At 32.8% G+C, this 20,088-nt stretch overlaps 1 protein-coding gene across 1 annotated transcript in view; it reads right to left on the bottom strand.

Moving 5' to 3' along the window:
• Positions 1 to 20,088, bottom strand: part of LOC138331182 (RIMS-binding protein 2-like) — a 184,840-nt gene that overhangs the window by 152,380 nt on the left and 12,372 nt on the right. The window contains exons 2-5 of the mRNA XM_069278661.1: positions 15,977 to 16,096; positions 14,775 to 14,906; positions 7,806 to 7,994; positions 7,252 to 7,359 (exon numbers count right to left, since the gene is read on the bottom strand). Coding sequence (XP_069134762.1) covers positions 7,252 to 7,359; positions 7,806 to 7,994; positions 14,775 to 14,906; positions 15,977 to 16,096 — 549 coding nt within the window. The remainder of the gene's footprint in view (positions 1 to 7,251; positions 7,360 to 7,805; positions 7,995 to 14,774; positions 14,907 to 15,976; positions 16,097 to 20,088) is intronic.

The following is a 20,088-nucleotide window of genomic DNA, read 5'->3' as shown; positions in this document are numbered from 1 at the left end:
CACAAAAACAAAGGACTTAATATTGATAATTCTAACATTTCCACAAAAACAAAGGACTAATATTGATAATTCTAACATTTCCACAGAAACAAAGGACTAATATTGATAATTCTAACATTTCCACAGAAACAAAGGACTAATATTGATAATTCTAACATTTCCACAGAAACAAAGGACTAATATTGATAATTCTAACATTTCCACAGAAACAAAGGACTAATATTGATAATTCTAACATTTCCACAGAAACAAAGGATTAATATTGATAATTCTAACATTTCCACAAAAACAAAGGACTAATATTGATAATTCTAACATTTCCACAGAAACAAAGGACTAATATTGATAATTCTAACATTTCCACAGAAACAAAGGACTAATATTGATAATTCTAACATTTCCACAGAAACAAAGGACTAATATTGATAATTCTAACATTTCCACAAAAACAAAGGACTAATATTGATAATTCTAACATTTCCACAGAAACAAAGGACTAATATTGATAATTCTAACATTTCCACAGAAACAAAGGATTAATATTGATAATTCTAACATTTCCACAAAAACAAAGGACTAATATTGATAATTCTAACATTTCCACAGAAACAAAGGACTAATATTGATAATTCTAACATTTCCACAGAAACAAAGGACTAATATTGATAATTCTAACATTTCCACAGAAACAAAGGACTAATATTGATAATTCTAACATTTCCACAGAAACAAAGGACTAATATTGATAATTCTAACATTTCCACAACAACAAAGGACTAATATTGATAATTCTAACATTTCCACAGAAACAAAGGACTAATATTGATAATTCTAACATTTCCACAGAAAACAAAGGACTAATATTGATAATGCTAACATTTCCACACAAAACAAAGGACTAATATTGATAATTCTAACATTTCCACAGAAACAAAGGACTAATATTGATAATTCTAACATTTCCACAAAAACAAAGGACTAATATTGATAATTCTAACATTTCCACAGAAACAAAGGATTAATATTGATAATTCTAACATTTCCACAGAAACAAAGGATTAATATTGATAATTCTAACATTTCCACAGAAACAAAGGACTAATATTGATAATTCTAACATTTCCACAGAAACAAAGGACTAATATTGATAATTCTAACATTTCCACAGAAACAAAGGACTAATATTGATAATTCTAACATTTCCACAGAAACAAAGGATTAATATTGATAATTCTAACATTTCCACAAAAACAAAGGATTAATATTGAATTAATTTAACAAATTCTTAAATTCTATTTCCACAAAACAAAGGATTAATATTGATAATTCTAACATTTCCACAGAAACAAAGGATTAATATTGATAATTCTAACATTTCCACAAAAACAAAGGATAATATTGATAATTCTAACATTTCCACAGAAACAAAGGATTAATATTGATAATTCTAACATTTCCACAAAAACAAAGGATTAATATTGATAATTCTAACATTTCCACAGAAACAAAGGATTAATATTGATAATTCTAACATTTCCACAGAAACAAAGGATTAATCTTGATAATTCTAACATTTCCACAGAAACAAAGGATTAATATTGATAATTCTAACATTTCCACAGAAACAAAGGACTAATATTGATAATTCTAACATTTCCACAAAAACAAAGGACTAATATTGATAATTCTAACATTTCCACAAAAACAAAGGACTAATATTGATAATTCTAACATTTCCACAGAAACAAAGGACTAATATTGATAATTCTAACATTTCCACAAAAACAAAGGACTAATATTGATAATTCTAACATTTCCACAGAAACAAAGGACTAATATTGATAATTCTAACATTTCCACAGAAACAAAGGATTAATATTGATAATTCTAACATTTCCACAGAAACAAAGGACTAATATTGATAATTCTAACATTTCCACAAAAACAAAGGACTAATATTGATAATTCTAACATTTCCACAGAAACAAAGGACTAATATTGATAATTCTAACATTTCCACAGAAACAAAGGACTAATATTGATAATTCTAACATTTCCACAGAAACAAAGGACTAATATTGATAATTCTAACATTTCCACAGAAACAAAGGACTAATATTGATAATTCTAACATTTCCACACAAAAACAAAGGATTAATATTGATAATTCTAAACATTTCCACAGAAACAAAGGACTAATATTGATAATTCTAACATTTCCACAAAAACAAAAGACTAATATTGATAATTCTAACATTTCCACAGAAACAAAGGACTAATATTGATAATTCTAACATTTCCACAGAAACAAAGGACTAATATTGATAATTCTAACATTTCCACAGAAACAAAGGACTAATATTGATAATTCTAACATTTCCACAGAAACAAAGGACTAATATTGATAATTCTAACATTTCCACAAAAACAAAGGACTAATATTGATAATTCTAACATTTCCACAGAAAACAAAGGACTAATATTGATAATTCTAACATTTCCACAGAAACAAAGGACTAATATTGATAATTCTAACATTTCCACAGAAAACAAAGGACTAATATTGATAATTCTAAACATTTCCACAGAAACAAAGGACTAATATTGATAATTCTAACATTTCCACAAAAACAAAGGACTAATATTGATAATTCTAACATTTCCACAGAAACAAAGGACTAATATTGATAATTCTAACATTTCTACAGAAACAAAGGACTAATATTGATAATTCTAACATTTCCACAAAAAAAAGGACTAATATTGATAATTCTAACATTTCCACAGAAAACAAAGGACTAATATTGATAATTCTAACATTTCCACAAAAACAAAGGACTAATATTGATAATTCTAACATTTCCACAGAAACAAAGGACTAATATTGATAATTCTAACATTTCCACAGAAAACAAAGGACTAATATTGATAATTCTAACATTTCCACAGAAACAAAGGACTAATATTGATAATTCTAACATTTCCACAAAAACAAAGGACTAATATTGATAATTCTAACATTTCCACAAAACAAAGGACTAATATTGATAATTCTAACATTTCCACAGAAACAAAGGACTAATATTGATAATTCTAACATTTCCACAGAAACAAAGGACTAATATTGATAATTCTAACATTTCCACAAAAACAAAGGACTAATATTGATAATTCTAACATTTCCACAAAAACAAAGGACTAATATTGATAATTCTAACATTTCCACAAAAACAAAGGACTAATATTGATAATTCTAACATTTCCACAGAAACAAAGGACTAATATTGATAATTCTAACATTTCCACAGAAACAAAGGACTAATATTGATAATTCTAACATTTCCACAGAAACAAAGGACTAATATTGATAATTGAAACAAAAGGACTAATATCTAATAATTTAAACAGAAAAAAAAGGACTAATATTGATAATCTAACATTTCCACAGAAACAAAGGACTAATATTGATAATTCTAACATTTCCACAAAAACAAAGGACTAATATTGATAATTCTAACATTTTCCACAAAAACAAAGGACTAATATTGATAATTCTAACATTTCCACAAAAACAAAGGACTAATATTGATAATTCTAACATTTCCACAAAAACAAAGGACTAATATTGATAATTCTAACATTTCCACAAAAACAAGACTAATATGAATTCAAAGGACTAATATTGATAATCTAACATTTCCAAAGAAACATAGGACTAAATATTAATAAAGCTATCTTCGATGAGAACTTGGTGTGAATCTCATTGTGATAATGTAACGACACTTTGACAGATACCAGTATAGCAACAGGACACAATTATCGCCATGACAGCAGTACAACAAATTAACACTAGGATGTTACATAACTTTAGAACAGGTGTGTGTATAAAGGTTAACAACTAAATGGTGAATACTGTGGTAGAGACAGCTGTCACTACAACACACACAAAATACCTACACCTGTTATTCTTCTTCTTTAAATTTGATTAAAGTCATAGAGACGAATCTGATTTCAAATGTTCCATTAAATTGTTAATTGTTTTCTCATTACACATGTAGATAGAGTAATGCTTTATAATCCCAGTTAATGGTCATACAATTTTCAGTGTTCGCTGATCATACATCTGAATTACAGGTAAGATCATATATCTGAATTACAGGTAAGATCATACATCTGAATTACAGGTAAGATCATACATCTGAATTACAGGTAAGATCATACATCTGAATTACAGGTAAGATAATACATCTGAATTACAGGTAAGATCATACATCTGAATAACAGGTAAGATCATACATCTGAATTACAGGTAAGATCATACATCTGAATTACAGGTAAGATCATACATCTGAATTACAGGTAAGATCATACATCTGAATTACAGGTAAGATCATACATCTGAATTACAGGTAAGATCATACATCTGAATTACAGGTAAGATCATACATCTGAATAACAGGTAAGATCATACATCTGAATTACAGGTAAGATCATACATCTGAATTACAGGTAAGATCATACATCTGAATCACAGGTAAGATCATACATCTGAATTACAGGTAAGATAATATATCTGAATTACAGGTAAGATCATACATCTGAATAACAGGTAAGATCATACATCTGAATTACAGGTAAGATAATACATCTGAATTACAGGTAAGATAATACATCTGAAACCTCGATGATTCAGTCAACCTCGATGATTCGAACTTCGATGAATCGAATTTCTCGCTGTATCGAACTTTTTGTCTGGTCCCGAATTACTTCACTATATAACATTACTAACTAACCCATGTATGAATCGAAGTTTTATGAATCGAAGTTCTCGATGTATCGAACTTTTTTCATGGACCATTTATTATAGAATCATAGGTAACTGACACTCGATGATTCGAATAAAAATTTACCTGTACAGATCAGGTGTTCGCCGATACCCCGCGGCATGCTGTCACACCTAGCTGTCTCGCGACGTCCCTTCGCCGGATAATAGGGATTATGACAGCTTGTGTTGCTAGCTTGATATCATCAAGATAATTAATATCACTAATCAGACTGATACCCAGTGCTTTGTTTTTACAAGCTGCGTTATTAAATCATTAGTACGGCAAAGATACAGTTAGTCGTTTTTGATGTTTGCCGCCGCCATTGGTAGCTGTTTGTAGAATCTACGGAACGTACGGTAAACAGCGAGCCACATTATTAGTAACTCATACCCAAAACTGATACATTGCACAACTTTGGCATAAATACTGGAGCAAATCGATCATTCTAAATTGAACTATTTTGTAGGTGGTGTAGCGCTTTCGGTTCCTCCTTTTTAGTTTCGTTTTTACAACGTGTTTTCGTTTTTATATTCATTCCGTAATATCAACCATCGCTTAAATAGTCACCAAACGAACACTTGTACATGGGTTAGGCCTAGTACACGTAAGTCTTGTTTATAATATACGTATGTATTGCTAACGATAGCAATACATGTGATTAATTGCATACTTCGTTTTTATTTTGTTTTGCTTGTGGTAAATACAATGATTATAAAGTTTACGGAACGGAGACGGCATGTACACAACTACCACAGTTGGTCATGGTAAAAAAAAAGACATCGGTCTAATTTCAACCACGAATAATTCGAAGTCTCGATGTTTCAAAGTTTTTCTGACGGTCCCTTGAACTTGGATACATCGAGGTTTGACTGTATATCTGAATTACAGGTAAGATCATACATCTGAATAACAGGTAAGCTGGTTATAATGTAGATACACACTTACTGTTGTAGGTTTACATTTGGCTAACTGGTTATAATGTAGATACACACTTACTGTTGTAGGTTTACATTTCACTAGCTGGTTATAATGTAGATACACACTTACTGTTGTAGGTTTACATTTGGCTAGCTAGTTATAATGTAGATACACACTTACTGTTTGAGGTTTACATTTGGCTAGCTGGTTACAATGTAGATACACACTTACTGTTGGAGGTTTACATTTGGCTAGTTGGTTATAATGTAGATACACACTTACTGTTTGAGGTTTACATTTGGCTAACTGGTTATAATGTAGATACACACTTACTGTTGTAGGTTTACATTTGGCTAGCTGGTTATAATGTAGATACACACTTACTGTTGTAGGTTTACATTTCACTAGCTGGTTATAATGTAGATACACACTTACTGTTGTAGGTTTACATTTGGCTAGCTGGTTATAATGTAGATACACACACTTACTGTTGTAGGTTTACATTTCCCTAGCTGGTTATAATGTAGATACACACTTACTGTTGTAGGTTTACATTTCACTAGCTGGTTATAATGTAGATACACACTTACTGTTGGAGGTTTACATTTGGCTAGCTGGTTATAATGTAGATACACACTTACTGTTGTAGGTTTACATTTGGCTAGCTGGTTATAATGTAGATACACACTTACTGTTGAAGGTTTACATTTGGCTAGCTGGTTATAATGTAGATACACACTTACTGTTGTAGGTTTATATTTGGCTTGCTGGTTATAATGTAGATACACACTTACTGTTGTAGGTTTACATTTGGCTAGCTGGTTATAATGTAGATACACACTTACTGTTGTAGGTTTACATTTGGCTAGCTGGTTATAATGTAGATACACACTTACTGTTGTAGGTTTACATTTCACTAGCTGGTTATAATGTAGATACACACTTACTGTTGTAGGTTTACATTTGACTAGCTGGTTATAATGTAGATACACACTTACTGTTGTAGGTTTACATTTCACTAGCTGGTTATAATGTAGACACACACTTACTGTTGTAGGTTTACATTTCACTAGCTGGTTATAATGTAGATACACACTTACTGTTGTAGGTTTACATTTCACTAGCTGGTTATAATGTAGATACACACTTACTGTTGTAGGTTTACATTTCACTAGTTGGTTATAATGTAGATTCACACTTACTGTTGGAGGTTTACATTTGGCTAGCTGGTTATAATGTAGATACACACTTACTGTTGTAGGTTTACATTGGCTAGCTGGTTATAATGTAGATACACACTTACTGTTTGAGGTTTACATTTGGCTAGCTGGTTATAATGTAGATACACACTTACTGTTGTAGGTTTACATTTGGCTAGCTGGTTATAATGTAGATACACACTTACTGTTGTAGGTTTACATTTGGCTAGCTGGTTATAATGTAGATACACACTTACTGTTGTAGGTTTACATTTGGCTAGCTGGTTATAATGTAGATACACACTTACTGTTGTAGGTTTACATTTGGCTAGCTGCTTTTCCATCTGTAATCGCTCTTTGGCTGCTTGTTTGATAATGCTGACAAGTTCTTCTTTTTCTTCATACATTTGGGAATTCTAAAACACATGTACACAAGGACTGGTACACATTAAATTGAGAATATGAGTGTTTGCTACACCTGAATTCTTTCACTGACAATACGCAAAAAAAACAATAAATAGGGTTTTTCAGGGTATTTGGCAAAAGCTGTTTTACAATTGAGTGAGTTCATCATGGTCAGTAATGATAATAGTTCTTTTAATACTATACAATTCAAGCCACAAGTGAATGAGTTATTTTGTTATTTGGAGTTTTTTGCCATACAAAGTACTGTAATTTGTATAACTATGTATTATCAAGTTTGACTACAAACAATATGATAACTTGTGATTTGGTACCATTAGATCATTTGGTGGTCATGCTAAAAGGTAACACAACATAGTCTCATTCAAAATTATTCAAATAGTTAGGTATTTATAAAAAAAACATTGTAATCATTTTTCCAAGGTAAAACTTTTCATACTTCGGGGCCAAGGATGTCCGTGTTACTCAGAGTGTCTGCCAGTTCTTGACATTTCTTGCGTAGGTTCTCTATCTCGCGGTCCTTAGACAACATAGCCTTGGCATGCTCCGCTAAGTCCTTAGCTCGCTGTCTGGCAAACATCTTCTTAAGATACTCCGAGTCATGCTCACCGATCTCATTCCGCACTTTCTAAAACACAAAGCATAAGGTGAAATAATTTTTATTTTGCTTTAAAGTCATCTTTTCTTTAATCTGACACTTTGCAGTCAACTAGAATTGCTTCAAGTCATAAATGATGATGAAGTTATTTCATGAAAATCTAATGAAAACTCGGTTTATTTTATGAAAAACGGTTGTCAAACTGATTTTAAGATAAAAATCTGCTGAAATTATGACATAAAAACAATAGAACTTCTGAACCTATCTTGCATCAAAACAAAGAATATCATAAAGATTCTATGACATCAAATATCATCAAACCGGCTCAGATAATGCAAACACCTCACCATAAATATCAAAAGATATTGGAAGCCCTTCATTGCCAGCTCTATACTTATAATACTGGCTCACCAATACTTATTTATAGTAAACACTTCAACCTAAACTAAGGGGAGACAATTCCTCTATACTTATAACACTGGCTCACCAATACTTATTTATAGTAACACTCTAACCTCAACCAACTCAACTAAAGGGAGACAACTCCTCTATACTTATATAACACCACCTCACCAATACTTATTTATAGTAACACTGTTAACCTAAACTAAGGGGAGACAATTCCTCTATACTTATAACACTGGCTCACCAATACTTATTTATAGTAACACTCTAACCTAAACTAAGGGGAGACAACTCCTCTATACTTATAACACTGGCTCACCAATACTTATTTATAGTAACTCTCTAACCTAAACTAAGGGGAGACAATTCCTCTATACTTATAACACTGGCTCACCAATACTTATTTATAGTAACACTTTAACCTAAACTAAGGGGAGACAATCCCTCTATACTTATAACACTGGCTCACCAATACTTATTTATAGTAACACTTTAACCTAAACTAAGGGGAGACAATTCCTCTATACTTATAACACTGGCTCACCAATACTTATTTATAGTAACACTTTAACCTAAACTAAGGGGAGACAATTCCTCTATACTTATAACACTGGCTCACCAATACTTATTTATAGTAACACTTTAACCTAAACTAAGGGGAGACAACTCCTCTATACTTATAACACTGGCTCACCAATACTTATTTATAGTAACTCTCTAACCTAAACCAAGGGGAGACAACTCCTCTATACTTATAACACTGGCTCACCAATACTTATTTATAGTAACACTCTAACCTAAACCAAGGGAAGACAACTCCTCTATACTTATAACACTGGCTCACCAATACTTATTTATAGTAACACTTTAACCTAAACTAAGGGGAGACAATTCCTCTATACTTATAACACTGGCTCACCAATACTTATTTATAGTAACACTTTAACCTAAACTAAGGGGAGACAATTCCTCTATACTTATAACACTGGCTCACCAATACTTATTTATAGTAACTCTCTAGTCTAAACTAAAAGGAGACAATTCCTCTATACTTATAACACTGGCTCACCAATACTTATTTATAGTAACACTTTAACCTAAACTAAGGGGAGACAATTCCTCTATACTTATAACACTGGCTCACCAATACTTATTTATAGTAACACTTTAACCTAAACTAAGGGGAGACAATTCCTCTATACTTATAACACTGGCTCACCAATACTTATTTATAGTAACACTTTAACCTAAACTAAGGGGAGACAATCCTCTATACTTATAACACTGGCTCACCAATACTTATTTATAGTAACACTCTAACCTAAACTAAGGGGAGACAACTCCTCTATACTTATAACACTGGCTCACCAATACTTATTTATAGTAACACTTTAACCTAAACTAAGGGGAGACAATTCCTCTATACTTATAACACTGGCTCACCAATACTTATTTATAGTAACACTCTAACCTAAACTAAGGGGAGACAATTCCTCTATACTTATAACACTGGCTCACCAATACTTATTTATAGTAACACTTTAACCTAAACTAAGGGGAGACAACTCCTCTATACTTATAACACTGGCTCACCAATACTTATTTATAGTAACACTTTAACCTAAACTAAGGGGAGACAATTCCTCTATACTTATAACACTGGCTCACCAATACTTATTTATAGTAACACTTTAACCTAAACTAAGGGGAGACAACTCCTCTATATATATATTATAACACTGGCTCACCAATACTTATTTATAGTAACTCTCTAACCTAAACTAAGGGGAGACAACTCCTCTATACTTATAACACTGGCTCACCAATACTTATTTATAGTAACACTTTAACCTAAACTAAGGGGAGACAATTCCTCTATACTTATAACACTGGCTCACCAATACTTATTTATAGTAACTCTCTAACCTAAACTAAGGGGAGACAATTCCTCTATACTTATAACACTGGCTCACCAATACTTATTTATAGTAACACTTTAACCTAAACTAAGGGGAGACAACTCCTCTATACTTATAACACTGGCTCACCAATACTTATTTATAGTAACACTCTAACCTAAACTAAGGGGAGACAACTCCTCTATACTTATAACACACTGGCTCACCAATACTTATTTATAGTAACACTTTAACCTAAACCAAGGGAAACAACTCCTCTATACTTATAACACTGGCTCACCAATACTTATTTATAGTAACACTTTAACCTAAACTAAGGGGAGACAATTCCTCTATACTTATAACACTGGCTCACCAATACTTATTTATAGTAACACTTTAACCTAAACTAAGGGGAGACAACTCCTCTATACTTATAACACTGGCTCACCAATACTTATTTATAGTAACACTTTAACCTAAACTAAGGGGAGACAATTCCTCTATATACTTATAACACTGGCTCACCAATACTTATTTATAGTAACACTTTAACCTAAACTAAGGGGAGACAATCCTCTATACTTATAACACTGGCTCACCAATACTTATTTATAGTAACACTTTAACCTAAACTAAGGGGAGACAATTCCTCTATACTTATAACACTGGCTCACCAATACTTATTTATAGTAACACTTTAACCTAAACTAAGGGGAGACAATTCCTCTATACTTATAACACTGGCTCACCAATACTTATTTATAGTAACACTCTAACCTAAACTAAGGGGAGACAACTCCTCTATACTTATAACACTGGCTCACCAATACTTATTTATAGTAACACTTTAACCTAAACCAAGGGAAGACAACTCCTCTATACTTATAACTAACCAATACTTATTTATAGTAACACTTTAACCTAAACCAAGGGAAGACAACTCCTCTATATATATATATACACTGGCTCACCAATACTTATTTATAGTAACACTCTAACCTAAACCAAGGGAAGACAACTCCTCTATACTATATAACACTGGCTCACCAATACACTGTACTTATTTATAGTAACACTTTAACCTAAACTAAGGGGAGACAACTCCTCTATACTTATAACACTGGCTCACCAATACCTATTTATAGTAACACTTTAACCTAAACTAAGGGGAGACAACTCCTCTATACTTATAACACTGGCTCACCAATACTTATTTATAGTAACAATCTAACCTAAACTAAGGGGAGACAACTCCTCTATACTTATAACACTGGCTCACCAATACTTATTTATAGTAACAATCTAACCTAAACTAAGGGGAGACAACTCCTCTATACTTATAACACTGGCTCACCAATACTTATTTATAGTAACAATTTAACCTAAACTAAGGGGAGACAACTCCTCTATACTTATAACACTGGCTCACCAATACTTATTTATAGTAACACTTTAACCTAAACTAAGGGGAGACAACTCCTCTATACTTATAACACTGGCTCACCAATACTTATTTATAGTAACAATCTAACCTAAACCAAGGGAAGACAACTCCTCTCTATCTATATATATATATAACACTGGCTCACCAATACTTATTTATAGTAACAATCTAACCTAAACTAAGGGGAGACAACTCCTCTATACTTATAACACTGGCTCACCAATACTTATTTATAGTAACACTTTAACCTAAACTAAGGGGAGACAAACTCCTCTATACTTATAACACTGGCTCACCAATACTTATTTATAGTAACACTTAACCTAAACTAAGGGAGACAATCCTCTATATATATAATAACACTGGCTCACCAATACTTATTTATAGTAACACTAACCTAAACTAAGGGGAGACAATCCTCTATACTTATAACACTGGCTCACCAATACTTATTTATAGTAACAATCTAACCTAAACTAAGGGGAGACAACTCCTCTATACTTATAACACTGGCTCACCAATACTTATTTATAGTAACTCTTAACCTAAACTAAGGGGAGACAACTCCTCTATACTTATAACACTGGCTCACCAATACTTATTTATAGTAACACTCTAACCTAAACTAAGGGGAGACAACTCCTCTATACTTATAACACTGGCTCACCAATACTTATTTATAGTAACAATCTAACCTAAACTAAGGGGAGACAACTCCTCTATACTTATAACACTGGCTCACCAATACTTATTTATAGTAACACTCTAACCTAAACTAAGGGGAGACAACTCCTCTATACTTATAACACTGGCTCACCAATACTTATTTATAGTAACAATCTAACCTAAACTAAGGGGAGACAACTCCTCTATACTTATAACACTGGCTCACCAATACTTATTTATAGTAACACTCTAACCTAAACTAAGGGGAGACAACTCCTCTATACTTATAACACTGGCTCACCAATACTTATTTATAGTAACACTCTAACCTAAACTAAGGGGAGACAACTCCTCTATACTTATAACACTGGCTCACCAATACTTATTTATAGTAACACTCTAACCTAAACTAAGGGGAGACAACTCCTCTATACTTATAACACTGGCTCACCAATACTTATTTATAGTAACATTCTAACCTAAACTAAGGGGAGACAACTCCTCTATACTTATAACACTGGCTCACCAATACTTATTTATAGTAACTTTTAACCTAAACTAAGGGGAGACAACTCCTCTATACTTATAACACTGGCTCACCAATACTTATTTATAGTAACATCTAACCTAAACTAAGGGGAGACAACTCCTCTATACTTATAACACTGGCTCACCAATACTTATTTATAGTAACAATCTAACCTAAACTAGGGGGAGACAACTCCTCTATACTTATAACACTGGCTCACCAATACTTATTTATAGTAACAATCTAACCTAAACTAAGGGGAGAAACTCCTCTATACTTATAACATTGCTCACCTAATACATTATTTATTTAGTAACTCTCTAACCTAAACTAAGGGGAGACAATTCCTCTATATAGGGATTGGATTGCGCTTTTATGTTAACCATGCTTGTATGGAGCAATTCCTCTAGGAATATATTCTATGGGGCGCGTTAGCGCCCCATATTGAATATATTCTTAGAGGAATTGCTCCATACAAGCATGGTTAACATAAAAGCGCAATCCAATCCCTATATTTACACTCACACGACTTTTTATTTATACTTTACGCAATAAAATTGTCATTTGAAAGTGACGTAATTATTCAATAAAAGTCGGTCAAAAGTGGGAGGAGCTTACTCAAATGAACAGCGAATTATGACGCTTCACGTAAGATAGAATTATTCATCCGCGACGACAAAAAAGTTCAATATTTTAGTGTTAAATAAACATGACAAACAAAGTAAATTTATGAGATAATTTTATTTAATCAGATCAGATTTTTAAATATATATTCAATTTTGCTAAAAGTTAATATATAGCGTAATAACATAAAGTATTTGTACTCGGCCACATGTGTGAACTCGGTGACCGTTGTGAAGCGAGGCGAAGCTGACGCACACTTACACACTGGAGTTTGCAGAAGTTGACAAAAAACGGTTTTCAAGTAGCTCAATGTGTTTGAGATTGTCGTCTGACTTGACGATATTACATCCTTGGGAGCCATGTGATTATATTATAATCTACGCTTAGATCCATCGCCATCGATAGATTTAATAACTTCACTTGTGTTCGATGGATACAATGTAGCTGTGTTGACGCGTAACTGTCAACACGTGGATTACTAGCGGTGCATGTTTTATAATACACACGATTAAATTCTCAAAGAACAGAGACAAGAGGATATGTTTATAACTGACCTCTGTCAGAGGGTCCCACGCCCGTCCACCCCAAAGACTTGATCGTAGGACGAACACAGACACAGAGGTAATGTTTACATTTGACATCCATCATTTGTAACAAAAGTGAAAGCACTGCACGTCGACCCGGTGTCGGGATATTTTTCCCGTTTCTTTATACAATTGTTAATTTAAAAAATGTTTGTATCATGTATAAATATAAAACATATATGTATTGTTCATATTTTTCCAAATTTCTATGAAAAACAACAATATACACGTAATGTTGCGTCAAAATGTAAACAAAGCCATGTGTTTCTTTAAAAAAAAAGTAGCCCCTTTACGTTGCATAGAACATTTTCATACGCAAGTTCAAAGTTCAATGTTACCATGCAGTTATGGTAAACAAAATCGGCTAGTACTTGCGTATAGTGAACAAGCCTAGCAAGTGTAAATATATATATATAAAACACTGGTTCACCAATACTTATTTATAGTAACACTTTAACCTAAACTAAAGGGAGAGAACTCCTCTATACTTATAACACTGGCTCACCAATACTTATTTATAGTAACACTCTAACCTAAACTAAGAGGAGACAACTCCCCTAGCAAATACTCTGATCTGTGTAAAGGACAGGTAACCTACTTAAAACACTGATCCAAGTATTGACTATTTTTAGATTTTTAACGCCATCAGCCTAATACCTTCATGTTTTCTTGCTGTAGATGTTTAGCTTTCTCCTCTAATCGCCGGGCAATGGCAGCAAGTTCTGCATTTCTCTTCTTCAACGCTTTAATCTTTTCTTCCAGAGGTCGCTGATCATCTTGTTTCTTTTTCTGTAGATAAAGCAAACAATAGTGTTTAATACTAGTTCAATATCTTTTCATATTTGAATATTGTGCTGAACAAGAGGCCCATGGGCCTTAATGGTCATCTGACTTGACAAAATACAACACCTCAAAGAATATAGTAGAAAATTAAAGTCAATACAAAAGAACTCTTTTAATAGAAGAAGTTCAGGCTCTGACATATTTGATGAATTTGACCTTGAATGAAGGTCAAGGTCATTCATTTTAATAAACATGGTGTACTTGATCCCCACTATGCTACAATTCAAATATCAGATCTCATAGTTATTTACAAGAAGTTGTGTAAAGATTTTAGCCTATTCAACCCTGTTACCTTAAATAAAGATCAAGGTCATTCATTTGAACAAACTTGGTAGCCCTTCATCCCAGGATGTCAAAGGCCTATATCTGGTCTCTAGAACTAAAAGTTTAAGCACGGCACATGATGACGGATGATGCATGATGACAAGAGGTCAAATGACCTAAAAAGTGATCAAAATTGACTAAATTTCCACATTTTCATAATTTTTGCATATTTTTTATGGTAAGCATAGTAACTACAGCTACAATGATACATAACAATCATATCTATTCTATCAAAGATGTTCTCAATATTTGATATTCAACAATGTAATTACCACTAAATAAGACGTTTGAAAATTTGATGGATTTGGAGGCCAAAAAGCGCGCAAACCATACATACTGTAAAGCAACTTTTCTTCGGGGCTATTAAATTTCACGAATTCCGTTTCAAAATAAATTCACAAAGATTAACTTTTTGTGGAACACACTACATATAGTATGATACACTATCATACTAAGTCATATCGATCATAATTCGCAGAGATTAACTTTCGCGAATTTAAGTCGATCGTGAAATCAGCAAAGTAAATCACACTTGAATAAAAGTTGGTTGACAGTAGTCCTATTATCAAACTCTGTATAGTAGTTTAGGAGGAGTTTGGCGGACAAAGTTGTGTCTACAGACAGACTGACGGACAACCCAATTCCAGCATTCCAGCATAACCATCCTTAACTTTATACACCCCGAAACTCACCAAAAGATCATTTTCCGTTTTGAGCAGAGCTATCTTGCGTTCCAGTCGCTGTGTTTGGGTCTGGAGCTCAGAAACTTTCCGCTGCAACTGTTTGTCTTTATCCTCAGATAAACGACGATTCTGCAAAATCATCAAAACATCAACATCTTAAAATTTGAAACATCACAAATTAACATCGTAATTAACTGCTATTAATGTTAAAGTTGTATGTAACGTAACTTGGCGAAAATTTTGACATTCTATTTTTTCATCGTTAATCTATTCAAAACCATAAGGTTTGATGAATAAATCTGTAAAAATCATTCAAATGGCTTCAGATGACTCATAAACGTTAGTTATAACACAGAAATTTTGTACTGTAAAATTGTTGTTTTTATGCCTAAATATGTTTACATGGAAACATACCTGCAGAAATCACTTTACAATTACTAAAAACATTGTAAAAATGTGTAATGAAATTGTAGACCACAATTTGGCTTCATGGTCTCACCGTATGTACTCATTTCACTTCACTATTGATGTAAATAAATGATTTTTGGCAGTACTGCCAAAAATCATTTTCAGCTCTTATTTGTACATGTAGAATTAAAACCTATGCATTGAAAGTACTGTAATTTTCAAAAAGTTGGTAATTTTTGGTGATTAATAACATATTAAAAGCTCATCTTGATTCGTGAGTATGAAAAATACGGCACATATAACTTTAATATGTATACCTCCTATAGGCTAGTATTGACCCAGATATTATATATAGTATACCGATAGACTAGTTTTGACCCAGATATTATATATAATATACCGATAGACTGGTATTGACCCAGATATTATATATAATATACCGATAGACTGGTATTGACCCAGATATTATATATAATATACCGATAGACTGGTATTGACCCAGATATTATATATAATATACCTATAAGCTGGTATTGACCCAGATATTATATATAATATACCAAATCACTGGTATTGACCCAGATATTATATATAATATACCAAATCACTGGTATTGACCCAGATATTATATATAATATACCGATAGACTGGTATTGACCCAGATATTATATATAATATACCTATAAGCTGGTATTGACCCAGATATTATATATAATATACCTATAGACTGGTATTGACCCAGATATTATATATAATATACCTATAAGCTGGTATTGACCCAGATATTATATATAATATACCGATAGACTGGTATTGACCCAGATATTATATATAATATACCTATAAGCTGGTATTGACCCAGATATTATATATAATATACTTATAGACTGGTATTGACCCAGATATTATATATAATATACCTATAGACTGGTATTGACCCAGATATTATATATAATATACCTATAAGCTGGTATTGACCCAGATATTATATATAATATATCTATAGACTGGTATTGACCCAGATATTATATATAATATACCTATAAGCTGGTATTGACCCAGATATTATATATAATATACCGATAGACTGGTTATGACCCAGATATTTTATATAATATACCGATAGACTGGTATTGACCCAGATATTTTATATATTATAATTATATAAGCTGGTATTGACCCAGATATTATATATAATATACCTATAAGCTGGTATTGACCCAGATATTATATATAATATACCGATAGACTGGTATTGACCCAGATATTTTATATAATATAATTATATAAGCTGGTATTGACCCAGATATTTTATATATTATAATTATATAAGCTGGTATTGACCCAGATATTATATATAATATACCTATAGGCTGGAATTGACCCAGATATTATATATAATATACCGATAGACTGGTATTGACCCAGATATTATATATAATATACCTATAAGCTGGTATTGACCCAGATATTATAATATGTTATACCTATAAGCTGGTATTGACCCAGATATTTTATATAATATAATTATATAAGCTGGTATATCAAAGAATCAACAATTTAACAAAGGATGACTGCGCCACATCCACCTCATTGAAAAAGGACGTTTCAATGACGAAGTGATAGACGGTTCGATATGCTGACATGATCACTGTGGAAATTGTCAAATTAAACCTTTGGATCAACAACACATAGTGCATATGATACATGGTGTTTAGTAATTAGGACATATCAAAGAAACACAATTTAACAAAGCATGACAATTTATTGACTCGTGCCCTATCAGGGCCTCAAACTCACAATCTACGGCACCCAATCGCCTAGCCAAACATACCTGCGCCTTCTACTACCGTGCCACATCCACGTCCCCATAAAACGACTTTTCTATGACGAAGTGATAGGGTTCGATATGCTGATATGACCACTGAGGAAATTGTCAAACCAGTCTATTTTGATACAAAATGTGAAAATTTCCCTGACATCAAAATAAACATATTTCTGAATTATAACGGTAGTGAGGATTGTAATTGTATGACTTTCCAAGGGACCATTACAAAAAGGACAGGGAGTCACTTAAGACAGTCCAAGTACATCCACAACATCATACCTTTAATTGTAATATTGTAGCTCATTAGCTTCAGATCTCTCCTCATTACTCTAAAACTTTGAAATGGTTGAAAAATTCAAATATTTTCATCTCATTAATCGTGATATTAAGATTCCAAATTGAGTCGCCTTTCATGATCATGCAGTGGGATAGCAGGGATAATTCTAACATCCTACCTCAGTGAAGGTGTTGTTTGAAATTAAGCTCATAAAACAAGTCTAAATAATTGTAAATCCTGCTTTAAAAAACATTGGGTAACAGCATATGCTTTGTGGACAGATGATACCATTCATTGTATTTGACCTAATTTATGCAAGTGACCTAGCCAATGTGACCCTAGGATGTAATCATCTTAAGCAGGTCATGTCAAGATCCGTATGCAGTACTAAACATCAATTTCAAGCTATCAAATCGGTGAATAATCTTAGTTTTCAGCAAAAATATTAAAGTTGGTAATGCTAAAATAAAATAAATGGTTAACTAGGTCACTGTGATCTACTTTTTGAACTTTTTCAGCAGTTTTCTGAACTGAACTTCACAAACCCAATATTTACAGGCAAAATCTGCAAAAAATGTTATCTCTATTCTAATATTTAATTAATTAGGACTTAAACAATGAAAATGTGAATTTTCACCCTTTGACCTTTGACCTTTGACCTCTGAAATTATCATGAGTGCAGAAAAAATTAGATATTCTGAATATCATAGAATATGCAGCTGACCCTGTAAGATTTTGTGACTCACACTCACATTTTCCCTAATCACACCTGAGTGACACACACTTACATATTCCCGAATCACACCTGAGTGACACACACTTATATGTTCCTTAATAAAAACCCTAAGTGACACACACATACATGTTTCCCAATCACACCTGAGTGACACACACTTACATGTTCCCTTATCACACCTGAGTGACACACACTTATATGTTCCCTAATCACACCTGAGTGACACACTCTTACATGTTCCCTAATCACACCTGAGTGACACACACTCATATGTTCCCAAATCACACCTGAGTGACACACACTTACATGTTCCTTAATCACACCTGAGTGACACACACTTATATGTTCCCTAATCACACCTGAGTGACACACTCTTACATGTTCCCTAATCACACCTGAGTGACACACACTCATATGTTCCCAAATCACACCTGAGTGACACACACTTACATGTTCCTTAATCACACCTGAGTGACACACACTTACATGTTCCTTAATCACACCTGAGTGACACACACTTACATGTTCCTTAATCACACCTGAGTGACAAACACTTACATGTTCCCTTATCACACCTGAGTGACACACACTTATATGTTCCCTAATCACACCTGAGTGACACACTCTTACATGTTCCCTAATCACACCTGAGTGACACACTCTTACATGTTCCCTAATCACACCTGAGTGACACACACTCACATTTTCCCTAATCACACCTGAGTGACACACACTTACATATTCCCGAATCACACCTGAGTGACACACACTTATATGTTCCTTAATAAAAACCCTAAGTGACACACACATACATGTTCCCTTATCACACCTGAGTGACAAACACTTACATGTTCCCTTATCACACCTGAGTG

This window comes from Argopecten irradians, chromosome 9, assembly GCF_041381155.1.
Source record: "Argopecten irradians isolate NY chromosome 9, Ai_NY, whole genome shotgun sequence".
Taxonomy (NCBI): domain Eukaryota; kingdom Metazoa; phylum Mollusca; class Bivalvia; order Pectinida; family Pectinidae; genus Argopecten; species Argopecten irradians.
This window is presented reverse-complemented; position numbering and strand designations above follow the sequence as displayed.